The 16,760-nt window shown below is 58.7% G+C and overlaps 2 protein-coding genes across 8 annotated transcripts in view; one reads left to right on the forward strand and one right to left on the reverse strand.

The window, feature by feature from the left end:
- SH3GL1 (SH3 domain containing GRB2 like 1, endophilin A2) overlaps positions 1-14,814 on the reverse strand; it is a 22,967-nt gene extending 8,153 nt beyond the window's left edge. For 5 of the 6 annotated variants that reach the window (XM_015651642.2, XM_015651648.3, XM_015651647.3 and 2 more), the window contains exons 1-3: positions 14,649-14,814; positions 682-750; positions 507-579 (exon numbers count right to left, since the gene is read on the reverse strand). In XM_015651642.2, coding sequence (XP_015507128.1) covers positions 507-579; positions 682-750; positions 14,649-14,693 — 187 coding nt within the window. In that variant the 5' untranslated portion in view covers positions 14,694-14,814. Of the gene's footprint in view, positions 1-506; positions 580-681; positions 751-2,248; positions 2,435-14,648 lie in introns of those variants that run through there. The other variant, XM_015651645.3, reaches the window with a different exon arrangement.
- An 838-nt stretch (positions 14,815-15,652) lies between these two features.
- CHAF1A (chromatin assembly factor 1 subunit A) overlaps positions 15,653-16,760 on the forward strand; it is a 14,261-nt gene continuing 13,153 nt past the window's right edge. Inside the window, exons 1-3 of one of the 2 annotated variants that reach the window (XM_019009116.1) lie at positions 15,653-15,692; positions 16,254-16,304; positions 16,493-16,760. In XM_019009116.1, the coding sequence (XP_018864661.1) occupies positions 16,256-16,304; positions 16,493-16,760 (317 nt within the window). In that variant the 5' untranslated portion in view covers positions 15,653-15,692; positions 16,254-16,255. The remainder of the gene's footprint in view (positions 15,693-16,253; positions 16,305-16,492) is intronic. The other variant, XM_015651603.1, reaches the window with a different exon arrangement.

Raw genomic sequence — 16,760 nt, forward strand, 5'->3', positions numbered from 1 at the left:
CCCTGCCAGCTCTGCATCCCCTGCATCCCCTGCCAGCTCTGCATTCCCTGCATCCCCTGCCTGCTGGCAGCCCGGTTTCCTTCCCCCTTTGCTGCACACAAAGCTGGGAGGCTCCATTGTCTCCATCCCCCAGAAATATCCCTCGCTATGAAAAAAGGTTATTTCCAAGAGGCAAAGCAAAAATAGATCCGCAGTGCTTGGCCAGGGGAGGCCAAAGGAGTTTCCCCAGCCCTCCCAGGGTCCCTGGAGCGCTCTCTGGAGCAGCTGGCTGGGAGGATGCAGGGCTGACAGAGCCAGCCACCCCTTCCCAGCCCAGAAACAACACTTTTCCTGGACATTCCCAGAAAAACGGGTCCCCTCAGGGCCTCTCTAGGTCTGAGGCAAAGCTGCATCTGTCCCTGCTCAGCAGCCTGCATTCAGGGCAAGAGGGGACCCCAGATGTCCACTGAGCCAAAGCTGTCTCCCTGCCCAGCTCCCTGTTTCCCTGGGGAGCGCCAGGCCCTCACCTGGGTTGGGCTGGAGGTACTCTATGGTTCTGGTCAGCACTTCTGTCACAGCCTTGCTGGTCAGGTCCACTTTCTGCAGCAGAGACGAGAGCCCAGTGAGGATCAGCTCGGGGATCCAGCCAGTCCCACAGGAGCCATGGGGTGATTCTGGGGATTGCTCTGCTTCCCCACTCACCTTTTCCATCTCCTTGAAGTCATCGTCTAACTTGGTCCCTTCGGCCCCTCCGACCTTCTCGCTGACCAGCTGTGGAGAAAGGACAAGGGAGGGGGGTCAGGCTCTGACTGAGCTCCCACCTCATGGAGGAATTCCCTGGAAAGGGAACAGGGATGGGCCACACAGCACCTGCAAGACAAAGGAGGCGTCAGGAACAGCCCAGAGCTCCTGAAAAAGACCCCAGCAAACCCCCAAACATCCCCCAGAGCTCGGCTCAGTCAGGATGCTCCTCACCCACCGGCAGCTCCTCAGCTCCCTAAATCCCAGCCCACGGCTCCAGCTCCAACGCCTGCTGGAGAAAACGAGCAGCACAAGCGTCTCTCAGCTCCATTTGGAGCCAAGGACTCATTTTCACACACGGCAAATTCCAAGTAAACAGGGAATGCACACGCTCGGCTCCCGGCAGCCAGCACGGAGCAGGGCTGGAAACGCTGCAGTGGCTCGGGAGCTGGGACAAGGGGCTGGAATTCCTTGTCAGAGGAGATGTTTGGCAAGCTGGGAAGCCAGGGCTCATTTATGGCAAGGCCTCAGCAGGTTTTTGAGGGGATCCCTCGGTGCAGGAGCAGCTGCAGCCCGCAGTGCACACCGTGAGCTGCCCAAGGGTGACCGCAGCCGCCGTGAACCCAAAGGGTCCCTCCCTCAGCCCAGGGAGCCGGGCAGGGAGTGCCTGGGGGTGCAGGACGTGGGAACTGGCCCAGATTGGAATCAGGGAATCGCTGGGGTTGGGAAAGACCTCCAAGATCACCACACCTGACCTTGCCCACCTCTAACCCGCCCCGAGTGCCACGTCCATTCAGGTGGGGACTCCAGCACTGCTCTGGGCAGCTGTGCCAGCGCCTGGCCACCCTTCCATCAACAAAATTCCCCTGATTTCCAATCTAAACCTTCCCTGGTACAACCTGAGGCCGTTTCCTCTTGTGCTGATGTTCCCTGGGAGCAGAGCCCGACCCCCAGCCGGCTCCACCCTCCTGTCAGGGAGTTGTGGGGAGCAATTAGTGGTTATTTTCCCCAAACAACAGCAAATTCCCCATCCAGACATCCAAAGTGGTCTGGGAAACCTGGCACAGGCTCCCGGGGTTCCACTGCCAGGATTCCTCCTGTTTGTACTGAAAACTCCAGATCTGAAGGAACAATCAGGTTTGTTTACTCTAACATCAAACATTTGATTTTTATCGAGGCTTTCTTCCTCTGGAACACTGCTGCTCCCGTGGGGATACAAAATGGGGCTGGATGTTTTCTGAGGAAGAGGAGGAGGGACCCCTTTAGGGAATTCTCCAGGTTCAGAAGCACCTGGGAGACACCAAACCACGGGGAGGAGAAGGGAAGGGAGAAGAAGAGATAGGAAAGGAAAGGAAAAAGAGAGAGGGAAGGAAGGAAAGCTCTCCAGCACAGCTCTGCCCCAGCTGCCACCCCTGTCCCCTGTCCCCTGTCCCCTGTCCCCTGTCCCCTGCCATGAATGCCACAGCCACAGCGGGATCCCTCCCACCAAGCTGGCGCCTCTGGAAGCCTGCTCTGTTCCCTGACACACCTGGGCAGGGTGCAGCCATCCCAAGCAGTCCCATTCCCACTTTTCTCCCTGGATTTGTGGCCTGGGAAGCTGTAAATAACCCCTGCCAGCACTCTGCTCCAGGGGCCGCGTGCCAGGCTGGCAGAATCCATCACCACAGCGATTCCGGAGGCTCCACACCCTCTGGAGAGCCCAGAGAAGCAAAGGAGGCAAAACCCCCTCATTTCCAGACTAATTTAATCCTCCTTTTGACGGCCAAGAAATGCTGCTGCTCCTGCCCTGCTGCGAGGGAATAATAAGATTGAGGTTCTCTCCCTGCTGGCTCTAATTAAAGTGGGAGGCGTCAGCACGGGAGGGAAGGAGGAGGGACCCCATCCCCACATCCCCCCATCCCCACATCTCCACACCCTCAGGAAGGGACACAATCCAACACGGATCCCCCTGATGTGAGCCTGGAGCAGCCAGCACCGGCTCCTTCTTTAACCTGGAGCCTCACAGGAGCCAGATTTCCCAAGTGCCACATTGTGCACCCCATCGTGCTGCCCCAGGGGCTGGGGAGGAGCGGGAGGAGGTGCCTGCCTTCCTCTGGGAAGCACTGACCTCTCCAGGATCCAGGGAAGGAAGGAAGGAAGGAAGGAAGGAAGGAAGGAAGGGTTTATCCATACATTGCACAAGGGAATGGGGAGGCAGTTGGAGCAATGCTGGCACTGCAGATTCCAGCAGCCCTTCCCCCAAGAAGCAGCTATGGGGTTTTTGGAGGATGTGCTGACAATTCTTCTGCATTTCCATTTCCTGAGCAGCCAGGAGCAGGCCTGGGATACATCCCTGCTCCCCTGGCTGGGATCCAAGCTCTCCCAAGGCCAGCCTGGGAAGGGACAGCACGAGCAGACACGGAAATGGTTAAAAAGCAAAGCAAACACTTGGGGAGTGGAAGAGCAGAACGAGTCTGGGCTCCCTGGATCCAGGACAGGGACACATCCAAGGGCTTCACCCTGGGAGAGCCGGAGCCTTCGGCCAAACACTTCCCAGAGCAAATATTGGCGCAGGGCGCTGCAGCCACGGCCGACCCAATCCGCTCCCCGCTGGCATTTCACCTGCAATTCCACCCACAGGGCCCTGGAATTCATCCCTCACTCAACAAGACACAGCTCAAATGTGCCTCGGATTCCTGGGGTGCAGGGAGCGTTCCCGGAGCTCGGCATCCAGCCAGGAATCCTCGGATCCACGGGGCTGGACACGGCCCCAAGGCTGCTCCAGCCACGGCTCCACCCTGCAGCTCACGGGGGATTCCTGCAGATTCCTCCAGATCCCTCCAGAATCCTCCAGATTCCTTCAGGTTCCTGCAGAATCCTCCAGAATCCTTCACAATCCTGCAGAATCCTTCAGATTGCTTCAGGTTCATTCAGATTCCTTCAGAATCCTTCAGATTCCTCCAGGTTCCTTCAGATCCCTTCAGAATCCTTCAGATCCCTTCAGAATCCTTCAGATTCCTCCAGATTCCTGCAGAATCCTCCAGATTCCTTCAGATCCCTCCAGATTCCTTCAGAATCCTTCAGGTTCCTTCAGAATCCTTCACAATCCTGCAGAATCCTTCAGATTCCTTCAGAATCCTCCAGATCCCTCCAGATCCCTCCAGATTCCTTCAGAATCCTCCAGGTCCCTCCAGATTCCTTCAGATTCCTCCAGATTCCTTCAGATTCCTCCAGATTCCTCCAGATCCCTCCAGATCCCTCCAGATTCCTGCAGATTCCGTGGCAGGAGCGTGGGAATGGGAACAATCCCGACGTCCCCCCGTGCCCAGCCCCGGCGTGGGGGAAGATGCTGGGAATGAAAGAGCCGTTGTTGGAATGAGCCAGGGGGAACAGGGATGGTGTTCATGGGAAGGAGGGATGCACAGGGATCCTCCTGGCAGCTGCCCTGAAATGATTCCCTGAAGTTCCCAGAACTCTGGGAATGCTGCGTGGACGCTCCCAGGAGTTTGGCTGGGATGGGCCTGGGAGATCAGGAGAGATTTTGGGAGCACAGCTGGGGAATTCCTGCATCACTCCAGGTGCAGAGGTGGGGCAGAGGTGGAGGGGGAAAAAAAGGTGATTTTTAGGCTGCAGCACCAGCAGAATCCCTGATAAAGCTGGGAAGGTGCCAGCAGCCAAACTTCCCCAGCCAAGGAGCTCCTCGAAAGCTGCAGAAGGGCAGATTCCAGCACATCCACCCTGAAGGTCTCATCTGCCCAGCTCATGGATGAGGGAGCCTCAGTCCGTGTTATTTTCTGCTCATCACCAGCTTCCCCACGGGATTTCACAGACCTCATTTTAATATTTTGCTCTCACAGCCTTTAAATATTTTAAAACGGAAAATTATCCCTAATTCCCTCAGCCTCAAACAAGCAAAACACACCAAGAGAAACCAAAAAAAATCAGGGTTTTTTTTTAAAACTCGCTTTCTTTTTTCCATCGCAGTCAGCCCTATTTATAACACATCAAACATTTGCCATCCTTGCAATCAAAACAGTTCCCTACAGTCGACTGAAAACCTTATTCCTGCAGACTCTGGGGTATCAAAGCCTTCTTCTTCCTCCCCTCCACCCTCCCAACAGCAAGTTGCCCTCAAGAAATACAAAAACAAACCTGCAGATGAACAAACAGAGAAGCAGCTCTGCCCTCATCCCAGCCCAGGGGGAAAAGCCAGCCCACAAACCCCGGGAAAAGGGGCTGGGAATGTTCTGAAGCCCCAAAGCTCGGCACAGACGCGGAGGAGAAGGAGTTAAGGGAAGCCGGGGTTAACTGGGATCGCTGGTGCCCAGTTTCAGCCCTGCCCAACAGCACAGATCTGTGGGATGCTCTGTAAAACCCAAACAGAGCCACCAGCACCTCCCCAGCTCAGCAGGGCGTGACTCCCTGGAATCAGCTTCGTTTTGGGTCATCCCCATCGTCCCAGCGCCGCGTCCCGCAGAGCCGGCGAGAGAGCAAAGGGCTCCAGCCACTGGGGCTTGGCAATGGCAGTGCTGGAAAAACCCCAGAACCTCCTGGAAAAACCCCAGAACCTCCTGGAAAAACCCCAGAACCTCCTGGAAAAACACTCCAGTCCAGCTGCAGCACCTGGCAAAGCCTGGGGGTTCTCCTGGAGTGCCCCACTCGGCTCTGCTGCCACGGAGGCTCCCTGAAGAACCAGCTGGTCCTGGGAGGTGTCCTGGGCCATCCCGGGATCCCAGCCCAGGATCCCAGCCCAGATCCCATCCCAGATCCCATCCCAGGATCCCAGCCCAGGATCCCATCCCAGGATCCCAGCCCAGGATCCCGGCCCAGGATCCCATCCCAGGATCCCAGCCCAGGATCCCGGCCCAGGATCCCATCCCAGGATCCCATCCCAGGATCCCATCCCAGGATCCCGGCCCAGGATCCCGGCCCTGCTGGGCTCAGCTCATCCCGGGGTCCCAGCCCTGATCTCCCAGAGCAGCAGGCAGCCCGGGTTGGGGCGAGCTGGGCACACCCCGAGCACAGCTCACACCGATCTGAGCAACTCCTGACCTACTTTGAGGAGAAGAAAACAGATCCCAGTGTTCATTGTGCAGAGCAGGGGAGGAACAATTACCTCCAGCCTTGGAAGAGGGAGGCACATTCCCAAGCTCCCAGAGGCTGCTCCATCCCTGGAAGTGCTCAAGGCCAGGTTGGACGGGGCTTGGAGCAGCCTGGGACAGTCCAAGGTGTCCCTGCCATGGCAGGGTGGGACTCCATGACCTTCAGATCCCTTCCAAACCGCTCTGTGATCCTGGGAATTCTCACATCCCCTCCTGGCAAACCGGAGGAGGATCAGGAGCAGCCGGAGCTGTCGGGCTCCAGCCCCTCAGAGCACACCCTGTGCTGCATCCCAGCTTCATCCCTATGGATCCCACCTGCCTGGGGCACCTGGACACTCCACTGCCTGATCTTCCCGAGAAACAGCTCCCAGGAGCATTTCCCCAACCCTCAGCCTGCTCCTGCACTTCCTTCCCTGCGCTTTTCCCATTCCCATCCCACCACAGGCCAGTCCTGGCTGAGCCTCGCAGCCGAGGGATGAGCTCCACGATGGAATCCTGGATTCTCTGGCTCGGAACAGACTCGTGCCAAGGCACTTGAGGTGCTCGGCTGCCTCCAGACACGTGTGCAGGGAAAACGTGGAACACCCTGAGCTTCCCACCCCCTCAGCAGCTGAGAGCAGGATCTCTCCCCTCCCCACAGCGCCACAGGAATTCCTCGATCTGGAGCAGGAAGGTCAGCCTGGAACAATGAACAGCTCCTTCCCTTCCCTGGGCCCAGGAGGAAAAACTTCCCAGTGACCTCGGCTCGTAATCTTATCCTATGGAAAGCGCAGGGAAGAGCTGCGCAGGCGGCTCTCCAGGAGCCACCTGCCAGCCCTCCTCCTCCTCCTCCTCCTCCTCCTCCTCCTCAGCATCGGGTGACTCATCTCCATCAGCAGATGGGCTGCAGGAACCAGGACAGCGGGAATTAAAGGCAAACCCAGGATTTCAGCAGCAGCCCAGCCGAGGGCACCGGGAGGATGCTCCGCAGTGCAGCTGCTCCTTCCCGGCCGTGGGAATTGCTCCTCTCCGGGGCTGCAGGGCACAGCTCAAGCCCTGCCTGCCAGCCCTGCTCACCAGGCTCATGGGGCCAGCTCCTTCCTCCAGCAGGACACTGAGGGGCTGAAGGGCACGACCCCGTCCCCAGAGCACACTCATCCCAAAGGATGAGGGTTTCCATAGGATTCTTGGAATGCTCTGGCTGGAGGGATGGGGGCAGCTCCCAACAGCCATTTGTATCCTGTTTTCTCCTGTTATTACTTCTCACACGCTCTGAACCAAACCAGACACAATTTCCATTCAGCTGGGGAAAAGAATCATGGAACTGGGTCAAGTTCCAGGGAAAACACAAACACGTAAGGAAGCAGCTCCTCTCTCCCAGCACTGATTTCCCCTCACACACTCCCAGAGACTTCAGCAATGGAGAGGAAGTTCACTAAACTGAGGGCAAACGTGGAATTCTGGCCTTGCATGCAGGATTCCTGCACAGCCTCCCCGTGTCCTGTGGCAGTGAATCACAGCCTGCCTTGTCCAGAGCTGCTGAGCCATCCTTCCTCAGTGGATCCGAGCCCTGGACACCTGGAGCTGCTCTGGAGCTGCTCCTGAGGTGGGATGGGAAAGTGCCAAGTGCTGAAAGTGCCTCCCAGGAACTGCAATCCTGCAGGAGCAGCCAGCAGCCTCGTCCTGCGCTCAGCGTTCGGAGGGTGCTCCGAGGGATTCCCCAAAAAACAAGGGGAAAAAGGGGGAAAGGAGGGTGCAAGACACCTGCAAATCCCTGGGGAAAAAAACCACCAAGCTGCAAAAAAAAAAAAATAAAGCAAAGCAGCAGAAGGGATTTCTGCTCCCTGTGAAGAGCAGGAAAAGCAGCTCCATGAGGTGCAGGACACTGCTGGGATCACCCAAAGCGAGGATACAGCAGGGAACAGAAAACCTCTGGATCTGCAGGATGCTGGGACACAGAGAGCTGCTGGGACACGGCTCCACAGCCACCAGGGAGATCAAAAGAGAGCCAAGGCCCCCCAAAGGAAGGCAAACTCCTGTTCCCGGCCGGGAGAGCCCCGTGCAGAGCACGTTCCACACCGGGAGCGGGCCCCCAGACATCAAAGGGGCAGAAATGGCTGAGGACACTGTAAACACACGCTTTCCTTGCTCCTCTGAATTGTAGGAAAAGCTCCGTGGCTATCGGAGCAGGGCACGGCATCCTAAGGGAAGGGAGAGTGGGAAGGAGCGACCCCAGCACCCCTAAGGCTGCCAGGGCTGGAGCTGGATCAAACTGGTGCATCAGCTCCTCCACAGCTCTTCCCCACACCCAGGGACTCTGGCTGCTCCCAGCCCATCCAGGACGCCGCTGAATCCCGATTTTTCCCCTCACTGCACACTGAGACTCATTTTGGAGTGGCTGAAATGGGATAAAATCCCCCCCAGCACTTGGCATCACCGTGGCCTTGCCGCCCTGCAGGCAGAGCCAGCCCACAAATCCCAGGAGACGACGCTTGGATGATGTTTTATCCCAGAGCCTCTGCCCTTTGGAGCTCCCCCAGCGCAGTCAGGAGGAGCTTCAGTGGCACAGGAGCTCCTCCAACATCTGGCACTGCGGATTTGTGCTGCCCCTGCTCCCCCAGAGCCACAGACACACGTCAGCAGGGAACAAGACGGCTCCTAAGCCAGGGAAGAAAATCAGGGAAAGGAAACAAACACCCAGCACCTTCTCCTGCAGTGGATTTGCTTCGGGTGTAGAGAATTGCTTAGCCTTTTTCTGCCTTTTTCATCATGAAAGTGGCAAAATTAAGTTTAAATGTGGCTAATCCTGGGATGCCAAACCAGATTTGGTTGGGAAAGTGGTTAATAAATTATCACTGGAGAATAAAGGCTGGCCCAGCCAGGGGGTGCAGCCGGGTTTTCAGGCTCTAGGATGAATTATGAAGCATTTTCTCAATTAGGAAAAGCCCTTTAAAGCTTTAATCATGCAAATTTAACCTTCTGTCTCAAAGACAGAATTTCATTATGGAGATGTTTAACTCATCTCTTTTTCTTTCTTTGGAGCAGAAAGGCAATTTAATTAGTGACAGTACCATGAACTTTATTAATAGCCAGGCATTAGGAGATCCTAAAATTCCCAGTGGCTTTAAGAGGAGTGCTTTTATTAATTAGCTATTGGTGGCAGGGCTGGAAGGGGGGTTACAAGGCTTTTCTTGGAAGCAGGAGCAATCCAGAGTCTCCTGATGGATTCTCCATCCACAGGGAGAGGAGCAGGACCTCGGGCACCTCTGGGCAGTCCCAGCCCCAAAACCAGGAGAGGAACCCCCAGCTTTGTCCCTGAGCCTGGGCCAGGCCCTTTCCTGCCACAGGAACCTTTCCTGGAAGGGATTCCTGGCTGAAGGGACGGGGCTGAGGGGAACAGGAAAAGGAAACCTGAAAAAAATATTAATTATCACTTTTATAATGACAGGGAGAGGCCAAGCTGGGCTGGATCCTGCACAAAGTGCTGTCATGGAGCAGCTGAGGAGAAGGGAAGCTCTGGGATGCTGTGGGGCATTCCCAGGACCTGGATCTTTCCCCTCAGATCCAGGGAGGAAGGCTGGGACACGGCTGTGGCACAGCTCGGAGGGAGCAGATCCAAGGAAAAGACAGGATCAGGCTCCTGCCTGCTCCCACCCCAGACATCACATCCCAGGCTGGGTTAATCCGTGCAGCTGAGGATGGGGAGGAGCAGGGACAGCGACCTCAGAGCCCTCCGAAACACCAACAGGGAGAGTGTCCATGTCAATGAGTCCAGCTGGAATTACACAGCCAAAACCCTCAGGATTTGGGATTTATTTCATTCCTGGACTTTCCAGCATCCTGCTCCGGGAGGGACAGACACAGCAGGACCAGCCCCTCACATCCCAGCTCCATCCCCGGGGGCAGCCTGGGCTCTGGCACTGGGGTTCTGCAGCCCTCGGAATTCCCACAGGGATGGGGCTGGGAGCCCTGGCAAAAGGCTCTGGCAAATGCAGCGATGGGGGAGAGGAGGAAGAAGGGAAAAAAAACCCCAGAATGTGCTAAAGAAATGAATCAGCTTTTACAAGGCAGGCTGCCTGAGCTCATCCCCATTTTGCTCTTTCCCAGGAGGAAAGCAGTGGCAGGGAAAAGGGGGAGGAAGGATTTCCTGCCGCTGCATCCAGGAACCATCCCCTGTGCAATCAGCTGGATAAATCCATGATTTCAGGCTGATGACGTGGATTCAGCATCCACACGGCCCCCCCAGGCCTGAGTCACGGATCCTGCCCTGATCCCAGATTCCCCAGCTGCAGGAGAACGCTTCCCTGGCTGACATCAGGGCAGCAAATGCAGCAGGATATGGAGAGCTGGAGTTTCCCAGCTCTGGTTTGAGCCTCAGCCTTCCAGGAGTCTCCCAATGGCTGCACAAACAACCTTAAACGGGGGGAAAAACCAAGTTATAGGAAACTCTGGAGAGAAACAATCCTGGAAAAATGAAAGCTGCTGGGTTCTGGGGCTGCTCAGCTCCAGCAATGATTAACCAGCCGCCACAGGGACAGCGTTTTGATGCCAAATCACGCAGAAAAAGGAGAGGGAAATAGCAGTTTTTCCCCTGGATGTGGCAGAGGCAGCTCTGTGAGTGTCCAGCCAGCACCAGCCAGGCCTGAAGGGATGCACTGGCAGCTCATCCCTGCCTCCAGGAGCTCTGGGGACACTCAGCCTCTGCCACACATCTCATGGAATGGGTAAGGCTGGGAAAGAGCTGCGGGACCCTGAGCTCACCTCTGTGTCCCCAAGAGCCACATCCACGTGTCTTGTGAACACTTCAGGGATGGGGACTCCACCACTGCCCTGGACAGCCTCTTCCAATGCCTGACAAGCTTTTCCATGGAAAAAATTTGCACTAATATCAAATTTCAGCCTCCCTGAGGCCGTTTCCTCCGCTCCTGTCAGCGGTTCCCTGGCAGACCGAGCCCTACCCCCTTCCAGGAGCTGTGGAGAGCAAGGAGACTCCCCTGAGCCTCCTTTTCCCCGTGGATCCACAGAAACACCAGCAGAACAGCCACCCCCAGTGCCAGCAGGGCTGCAGGGAGCCAGGGGAGGATGCTCCAGGATGGATCCTGGCTGGAAGCGGAGCTGGAGGATGTCACCCCAGCAAATCCAGCCTCCCCCAGCCTTAGGAGCAGATTAATGTGGAAAGATAAACCCAGGAGCTGCAGGGGAACCCAGCCCAGGTTAATGTTAATACAGAAACATCGGGTGCTGTGGGACAGAGGTTGGCAGGAGGCTCTGGGCTGGCAGGAATCAGCAAAATCCCTCATTTTCCCAGTCCAAATTCCCGTGTACAGATAAGGAGCTTAGAGCCTGCCGCTGCCAAACCCCTCCCACAGGAACTCCCCGCTCCCCTCCGCGCTCACAGGGGGCTGAGGCCTGACACAGCTCCCCAAGGATGGTGTGGCTGTCCCATCCCTGGAACGGAGCAGTCTGGGACAGTGGGAGGTGTCCCTGCCCATGGAATGGGATGAGCTTTACGGTCCCTTCCAGCCCCAACCATCCCAAAGACACCTCCTGCATCCCAGAGGAAGCCTGGACAGGCCAGAGGGAGCAGGGCTGACTTATTATCAAAATACCCCAAATGAACAACAGAAAAAAGGAGCTTTTGAAAGGTTCATCTGAGAGAGGGAAGAAAAAACCCCACATTTGAAAGCAGAGCACAAAGTCACCGCAGAGAGAAGCCCGGCTGAGGAGGGAAGAAGGAAATCCCAACCCAAGGAGAAGTGAAGGAAATCCCAGCTCAGCAGCACCGAGAGCGGTGACCACAAAGGCCGGAGCAAAGGGGAAGTGCCCTCCCTGCTGTCCCCTCAGTGTCACACTGCTCACACCACGGCGGCTCCTGGGGGAAGCTCACGCACAGAAATCATTCCCTGCTGGCCCAGGAGCTCGGGAATGCCGGGTCCTGCTGGGCCCAGCCGCAGCCCCTGCAGCACATCCCAGGCCAGGCAGGGAGCACGGGGCTATTTATGGTCAAAAATACCTCTGGAAGCCTTGGGAGCTGTCATCAAACTCAGGGAAATGCGTGTGTGCCACGGGCTGCTGAGTTTTAATTAGCACTTGCCTTCCCTCCTTCTGGAAAATGGCTCTGGATGTGGAGGAGGCTGGGCTGTGGCTTGGGCCAGCGCGAACTCCTGAGCCCAGGCAGGCCTGGCAGGGTTTAGGCTCAGCTCACACAGGCGTTGGGAGCACGTTAATCCAGTCTGGAATGACAGCAGCGCCCAGGGCTGAGCCCCAGCCTGGTCTGGCTTGGAAGGGACTTTAATCCCAGGCAGGGACACTTCCCCTGTCCCAGGAGCTCCAGCCCTGTCCAGCCCGGCCTGGGACACTCCCAGGGCATGGAAGGAGATGAGCTCCGGGGTCTCCTCCAGCCCAAGGCCTCCTGTGACCCGTGGGCAGCACCCCCAGCAGCTGTGGGCTCTGGAAAGGGCAGCACACGGCAATCCTGGCATTCCAGAGAGCTCCTGGGCTGCTCCTGCTGCCAGGTGAGCGGGATCCAGGCAGGATCCCCGGGATCAGCCAGCCCCGCCGTGCTGCTCCCCGTCCCTGGAGACACCCCCAGCATTCCCTGGGATTCCCTGGAACAGCAGCCCGTCCTGCCCACTGCCTGGGAAGATTTGCAGGATTTTAGGATTTCCATCAGTTTGTACAAAACCCAAGTGGTGCAAACGAAGCTGTTTCTGCACCAGAAGGTCCCTGCGAATTCCCGGCTGGATGGAACCTTGGACCAGGCAGGCAGGGACTTCCCACCCTGTTCCCAGCTCCAAGCTGCTGCTGCTGCTTCTCCCCCTTCCTCAGAATGTTTTCTCCAGCTTTATTTTCTCAGAGAACAGTTTGCTGTGAACAGGCAGAACCTGTTCTGGACGCACTCGGAGCCGTTCCCCATCCGCAGCATTTGCCAGCACGACTCGGATTCATTTTTTTTCCAGGATACTCCGGGTTCTCTCCCGCGTGTGGGCGCCCGGCTGCCTCACCCAGGGGAGACGTGGGCTTGGAGGAATCACATGGATGAGGCCCACGAGCCAAGCCCTGCTCCCTCTGGATCCCAGACAGGGATCCCAAACCCCCCGGGGTCCCTGCGGACCCCGCTCCTGCCTCCGTTTCCCTTCAATTAACGACAGACGTGGAACAAAACGTAACATTTTAGGAAAGATCTTCCACATGTTGGGCTTTGGCAGCGTCTGATGGCTTGAAGGGAGCCAAAAAATAACTAATCCTCCCCTCCTTCAGCCAAGGGCTGAGTGGGACCAGAGGGGGGAAAGGGAAGGAACGGGAGAAGGGGAGAAAGGGAAGGAGGAGACAAAAAAATGGCCAAACTGGAACCAGTGACTCCCAGTTTCCAGTCAGAGCATCCTTAAATCATGGACACCTCTGTCCCTGGAAGAATTTGTAATTCCTGTAAAAAACAGTTTCATTGGGGGGTTTAAAATGATATTTTTGGGCTTAGGAACACATTAGTTCTGAGTCAGTGAGGGGTTTTCACCTCCTGACACCACCATGGCACAGCCAGGCTGGCAAAATCCTCCCACACCGAATTCCCAGCACGACCTTTCCCCGTGGAAATTGTGAAAAAAAACCACCCCACCATGGTTTAGTGGGAAAGGGGGTGGGGGATGACTTCAGGAATTTGTTATTTTGCTTTGCCGGGTAAATAAAATGGATTTGGGGAAATAGAGCCAAGGAGACACACGTCGCACGCAGGGGTGGGATGAGCTGAAAGGGTTTAAACTCAGTGATGGAAAACACGATCTGTGCCAAATTTATCTGGAATTTAAAACAGGGGCAGGAAAGCAGCAGCAGAGGGGGATTTGTGATTCCTGAATCCTTCCCAAAACGCATTAAAAAACCCTTACAGCTGTTAACATGAAGCGGTGGGAAGGATAATTCTGCTCGGGGGGATTGGGAATGGCCACCCCTCGCTGGAGGGTGAGGGAAAAGGTGTTCAGGAACCTTGTTTGAGGCCGATTCCCACAAGGAATGATGGAATGGTTGGGGTTGGAAGAGACCTGAGAGATTCCATCCCATTCCATCCCAATTCCATCCCAATTCCATCCCAATTCCATCCCAATTCCATTCCATCCCAATTCCACCTCATTCCATCTCAATTCCATCCCAATTCTATCCCATTCCATCCCCATTCCACCCCATTCCATCCCAATTCCACCCCATTCCATCCCCATTCCACCCCATTCCATCCCAGTTCCACCACCCCAGGCTGCTCCGAGCCCCGTCCGGCCTGGCCTTGGGCGCTTCCAGGGACGGGGAATTCGGGGGAAGAGCTCCAAGGACACAAACTCCGCGATCCCGCCTGCAATTCCCGAGGCTGAGCAGCTTTCTCCGGCCGTCCCCGGTCCCTTCCCGGTGCTCGGGGCTCCCCCTCGGGCCCCACAGCCCTGCCCGGCTGCTCCGCAGGCACCGGGAGCTTCCCGAGCCGCCGGATCCCGGCGCATCCCGGCTGTACCGGGGCCGGGGTTAGGGTTTGTGCCGTTTGTGGGAAGGGGAATCACCCCCGTTCCCCGCCGTGACCCCCCGTGTCACCGGGCCCGTTCTCCGGCGGAGGAGTTTCCCCTGCCCGCGTCCCTCCCTCAGGAGAACGGGACCCCCAAACGGCCCCCCGGGATCACCGGGAGCCTGCAGCCCGGGATAGCGGGGGGTGCCAGGCTGGACACCGGGGGAACCGGCGGGTTCCGCACCGGGACACCGGGAGGGGATAACGGCAGGGATCGGGCACCGCCGGGGCAGCAGCGGCCGGGACGGCTCCTCCGAACCGGTAAGGGAAGAGCGGCCTCCCCGGAGCCCAACGGCGGCGGGAACGGGCGCGGGGTGCCGGTGTCTCACCTGGCTCGCTTTGTAGAACTGCTTCTTCAGCCCCGCCACCGACATGGTGCCGGTGCCGGTGCCTGGCCCGGTGGCGGCGGGGGCCCGGTCTGCGGGCGGCGGGAGCTGCTGCGGGGGCGGCGGGAGCCTCGGGAGCCTCAGGACGCTCCGCCCGTCCCAGCCCGGCCCGTCCCCGCCGCCGCTTCCGCCGCCGCCCGGCCCCGCCCCCGGCCGCCACCACCGAGCGGCCCAGCCGGAGAGCCCCGCGGAGCCAGCGCGCCCCCTGCCGGCCCGGAGGAACCGCCGCGGAGCGACGGAGCGAATCGCTGTGTCGCGACAGGTGGGCATGTTGGGAGCCGACTGTGGCGCAGCCGGCTCTTTGTCCTGAGGGATCCAGCACCGCCCGCAGGGAGCGGACCGCGTGTGCGACACGGGGACAACCGGGCCGGGACCCCCGCCATAGCCCTGGGAGGAAGATGGGATGACAGACGCTCCAATGGAAAACTACGGCTCCCAGTGTCCCTCGCGACAGCGGCTGCGCCTCGCAGCGGCGGGCGCTAATTGGCCGCCGGCGCCGCCGCCATTTCGCGCGTTGGCTCAAGGCCCGTAGCGGCGCGGCAGTACTGGCTCCGCCCCCTCCGCCCCGTGCTGCGGACAGGCCGGTCCCGGGACCGGCCCGCTGCGGCCCCGTTCCCGCCCGGTGAGCGGGTAGGCCTCGGGCCCAGGCACAAGAACCCAGCGGCGCCCCGCCGGCCCTCTATAAAGCCACCCAATCAGCGCCCGCAGCGCGCCAGACCGACAGCGCCTCCGCCAATCAGCGGCGCCCGCCGCGGCAGCCAGTCGGCAGGCGAGACGCAGCGGGGAGTGTGGCTGGGCGGGTCACGTGGGGAGCGCTCCGCCAATCAGCGCCGCGCGACGCGGGGTCGCCCCGGCTCCCGCCAAGTACGAGCGGGACGGGCCGGGCGGGACCGGGCCCGGGAGCGGCGGGGGCTGCGCGGGCCGGGCCGCCTCGGTTCGGCCGCCGCCGCCCGGCACCGCCGCCAGCCGCGCCGGCCGCCATCACAGGTAGGGCCGAGCTGGGGGTGCGGTGCGGCCCGGCCGGGGCGCGAGGTGTTTCCGGCGGCGGTTGGGCCGCGGGGTGCGCGGGGCCCGCCCGGGGTAACAAAGGAGGCGCCGGAGCTGCCGCCGCGCCCCGGGACTGGGCCCGGGCCCGCCCTGCCGCCTCACTCGCGGAGTCACAGACCGGTTTGGGTGGGCAAGGATCTGAAATCGCAGCCCATTCCAGCCGTGCCGCGGGTACGGACACCCTGAGGGCTCCGGCCCGGCCTTGGGCACTGCCAGGGAGCCGGGGACAGCCGCCGCTGCTCCGGGCACCTGTGCCACGGCCTGCCCCCCTCCCAGCCGGGAAATTCCCCCTCACACCTCGCTGCGTGCAGGCCCAGCCTCCTGGGAACATTCCCGGCCAGCCCAGCGAGGGGACACTGTGGCTGCCGGGACCCGCCGGCTCGGAGCTCCTTTGGCCTGGGGGGGTCAGGGGGACCCTCTGTCCTCCCTCAGCGGCCCTGGGAGAGCTGCTGGGCTCCTTGGGAACATCCACGGGTGTTGATTTGCTGTTTTCTCCCGTAGCCATGGAGTGCAGAGACAAAGCTGCTGTTCCTCCACGGAAGCTCGTCCAAGGTAAGGGAATGGCTCTCACCCAGCTCAGTTTTAACACATTAACAGCAGTTCAGACCTGGTTTTTTGAAATATATTGGCTCTGCTGTGATTAAACCACCTCTAAGTGGCTCTTCTCAATTTTATGCTTCAAAATGAATGAAATCCTTGGATATTTCCTGTCACTGAGTAGCCTGGTGTTGTTTTTGCAGCTCGGCTGCCCTTCAAGCGCCTCAATCCTGTGCCAAAGGAAAAACTCGATCTGGATTCAGAAGTGAAAAAAGTCAAGATCTCCCCAAGTGCTTTTGTTCCCAGCAAGGATCCCTCCCTGGATGGCTCGGGTGCCTCCCTGGACAATGTGGAGAACGACTGCCAGCTGGGCTCTGATGGGAATTTGACTCCAAAACTTGTGAACGGGAAGGGTCCCTTGGACCATTTTATCCAGAAAAACCCAGGAGGTGACACGAGTGACCCTGGGGA

The sequence above is a fragment of the Parus major genome, chromosome 28 (assembly GCF_001522545.3).
Source record: "Parus major isolate Abel chromosome 28, Parus_major1.1, whole genome shotgun sequence".
Lineage (NCBI taxonomy): Eukaryota > Metazoa > Chordata > Aves > Passeriformes > Paridae > Parus > Parus major.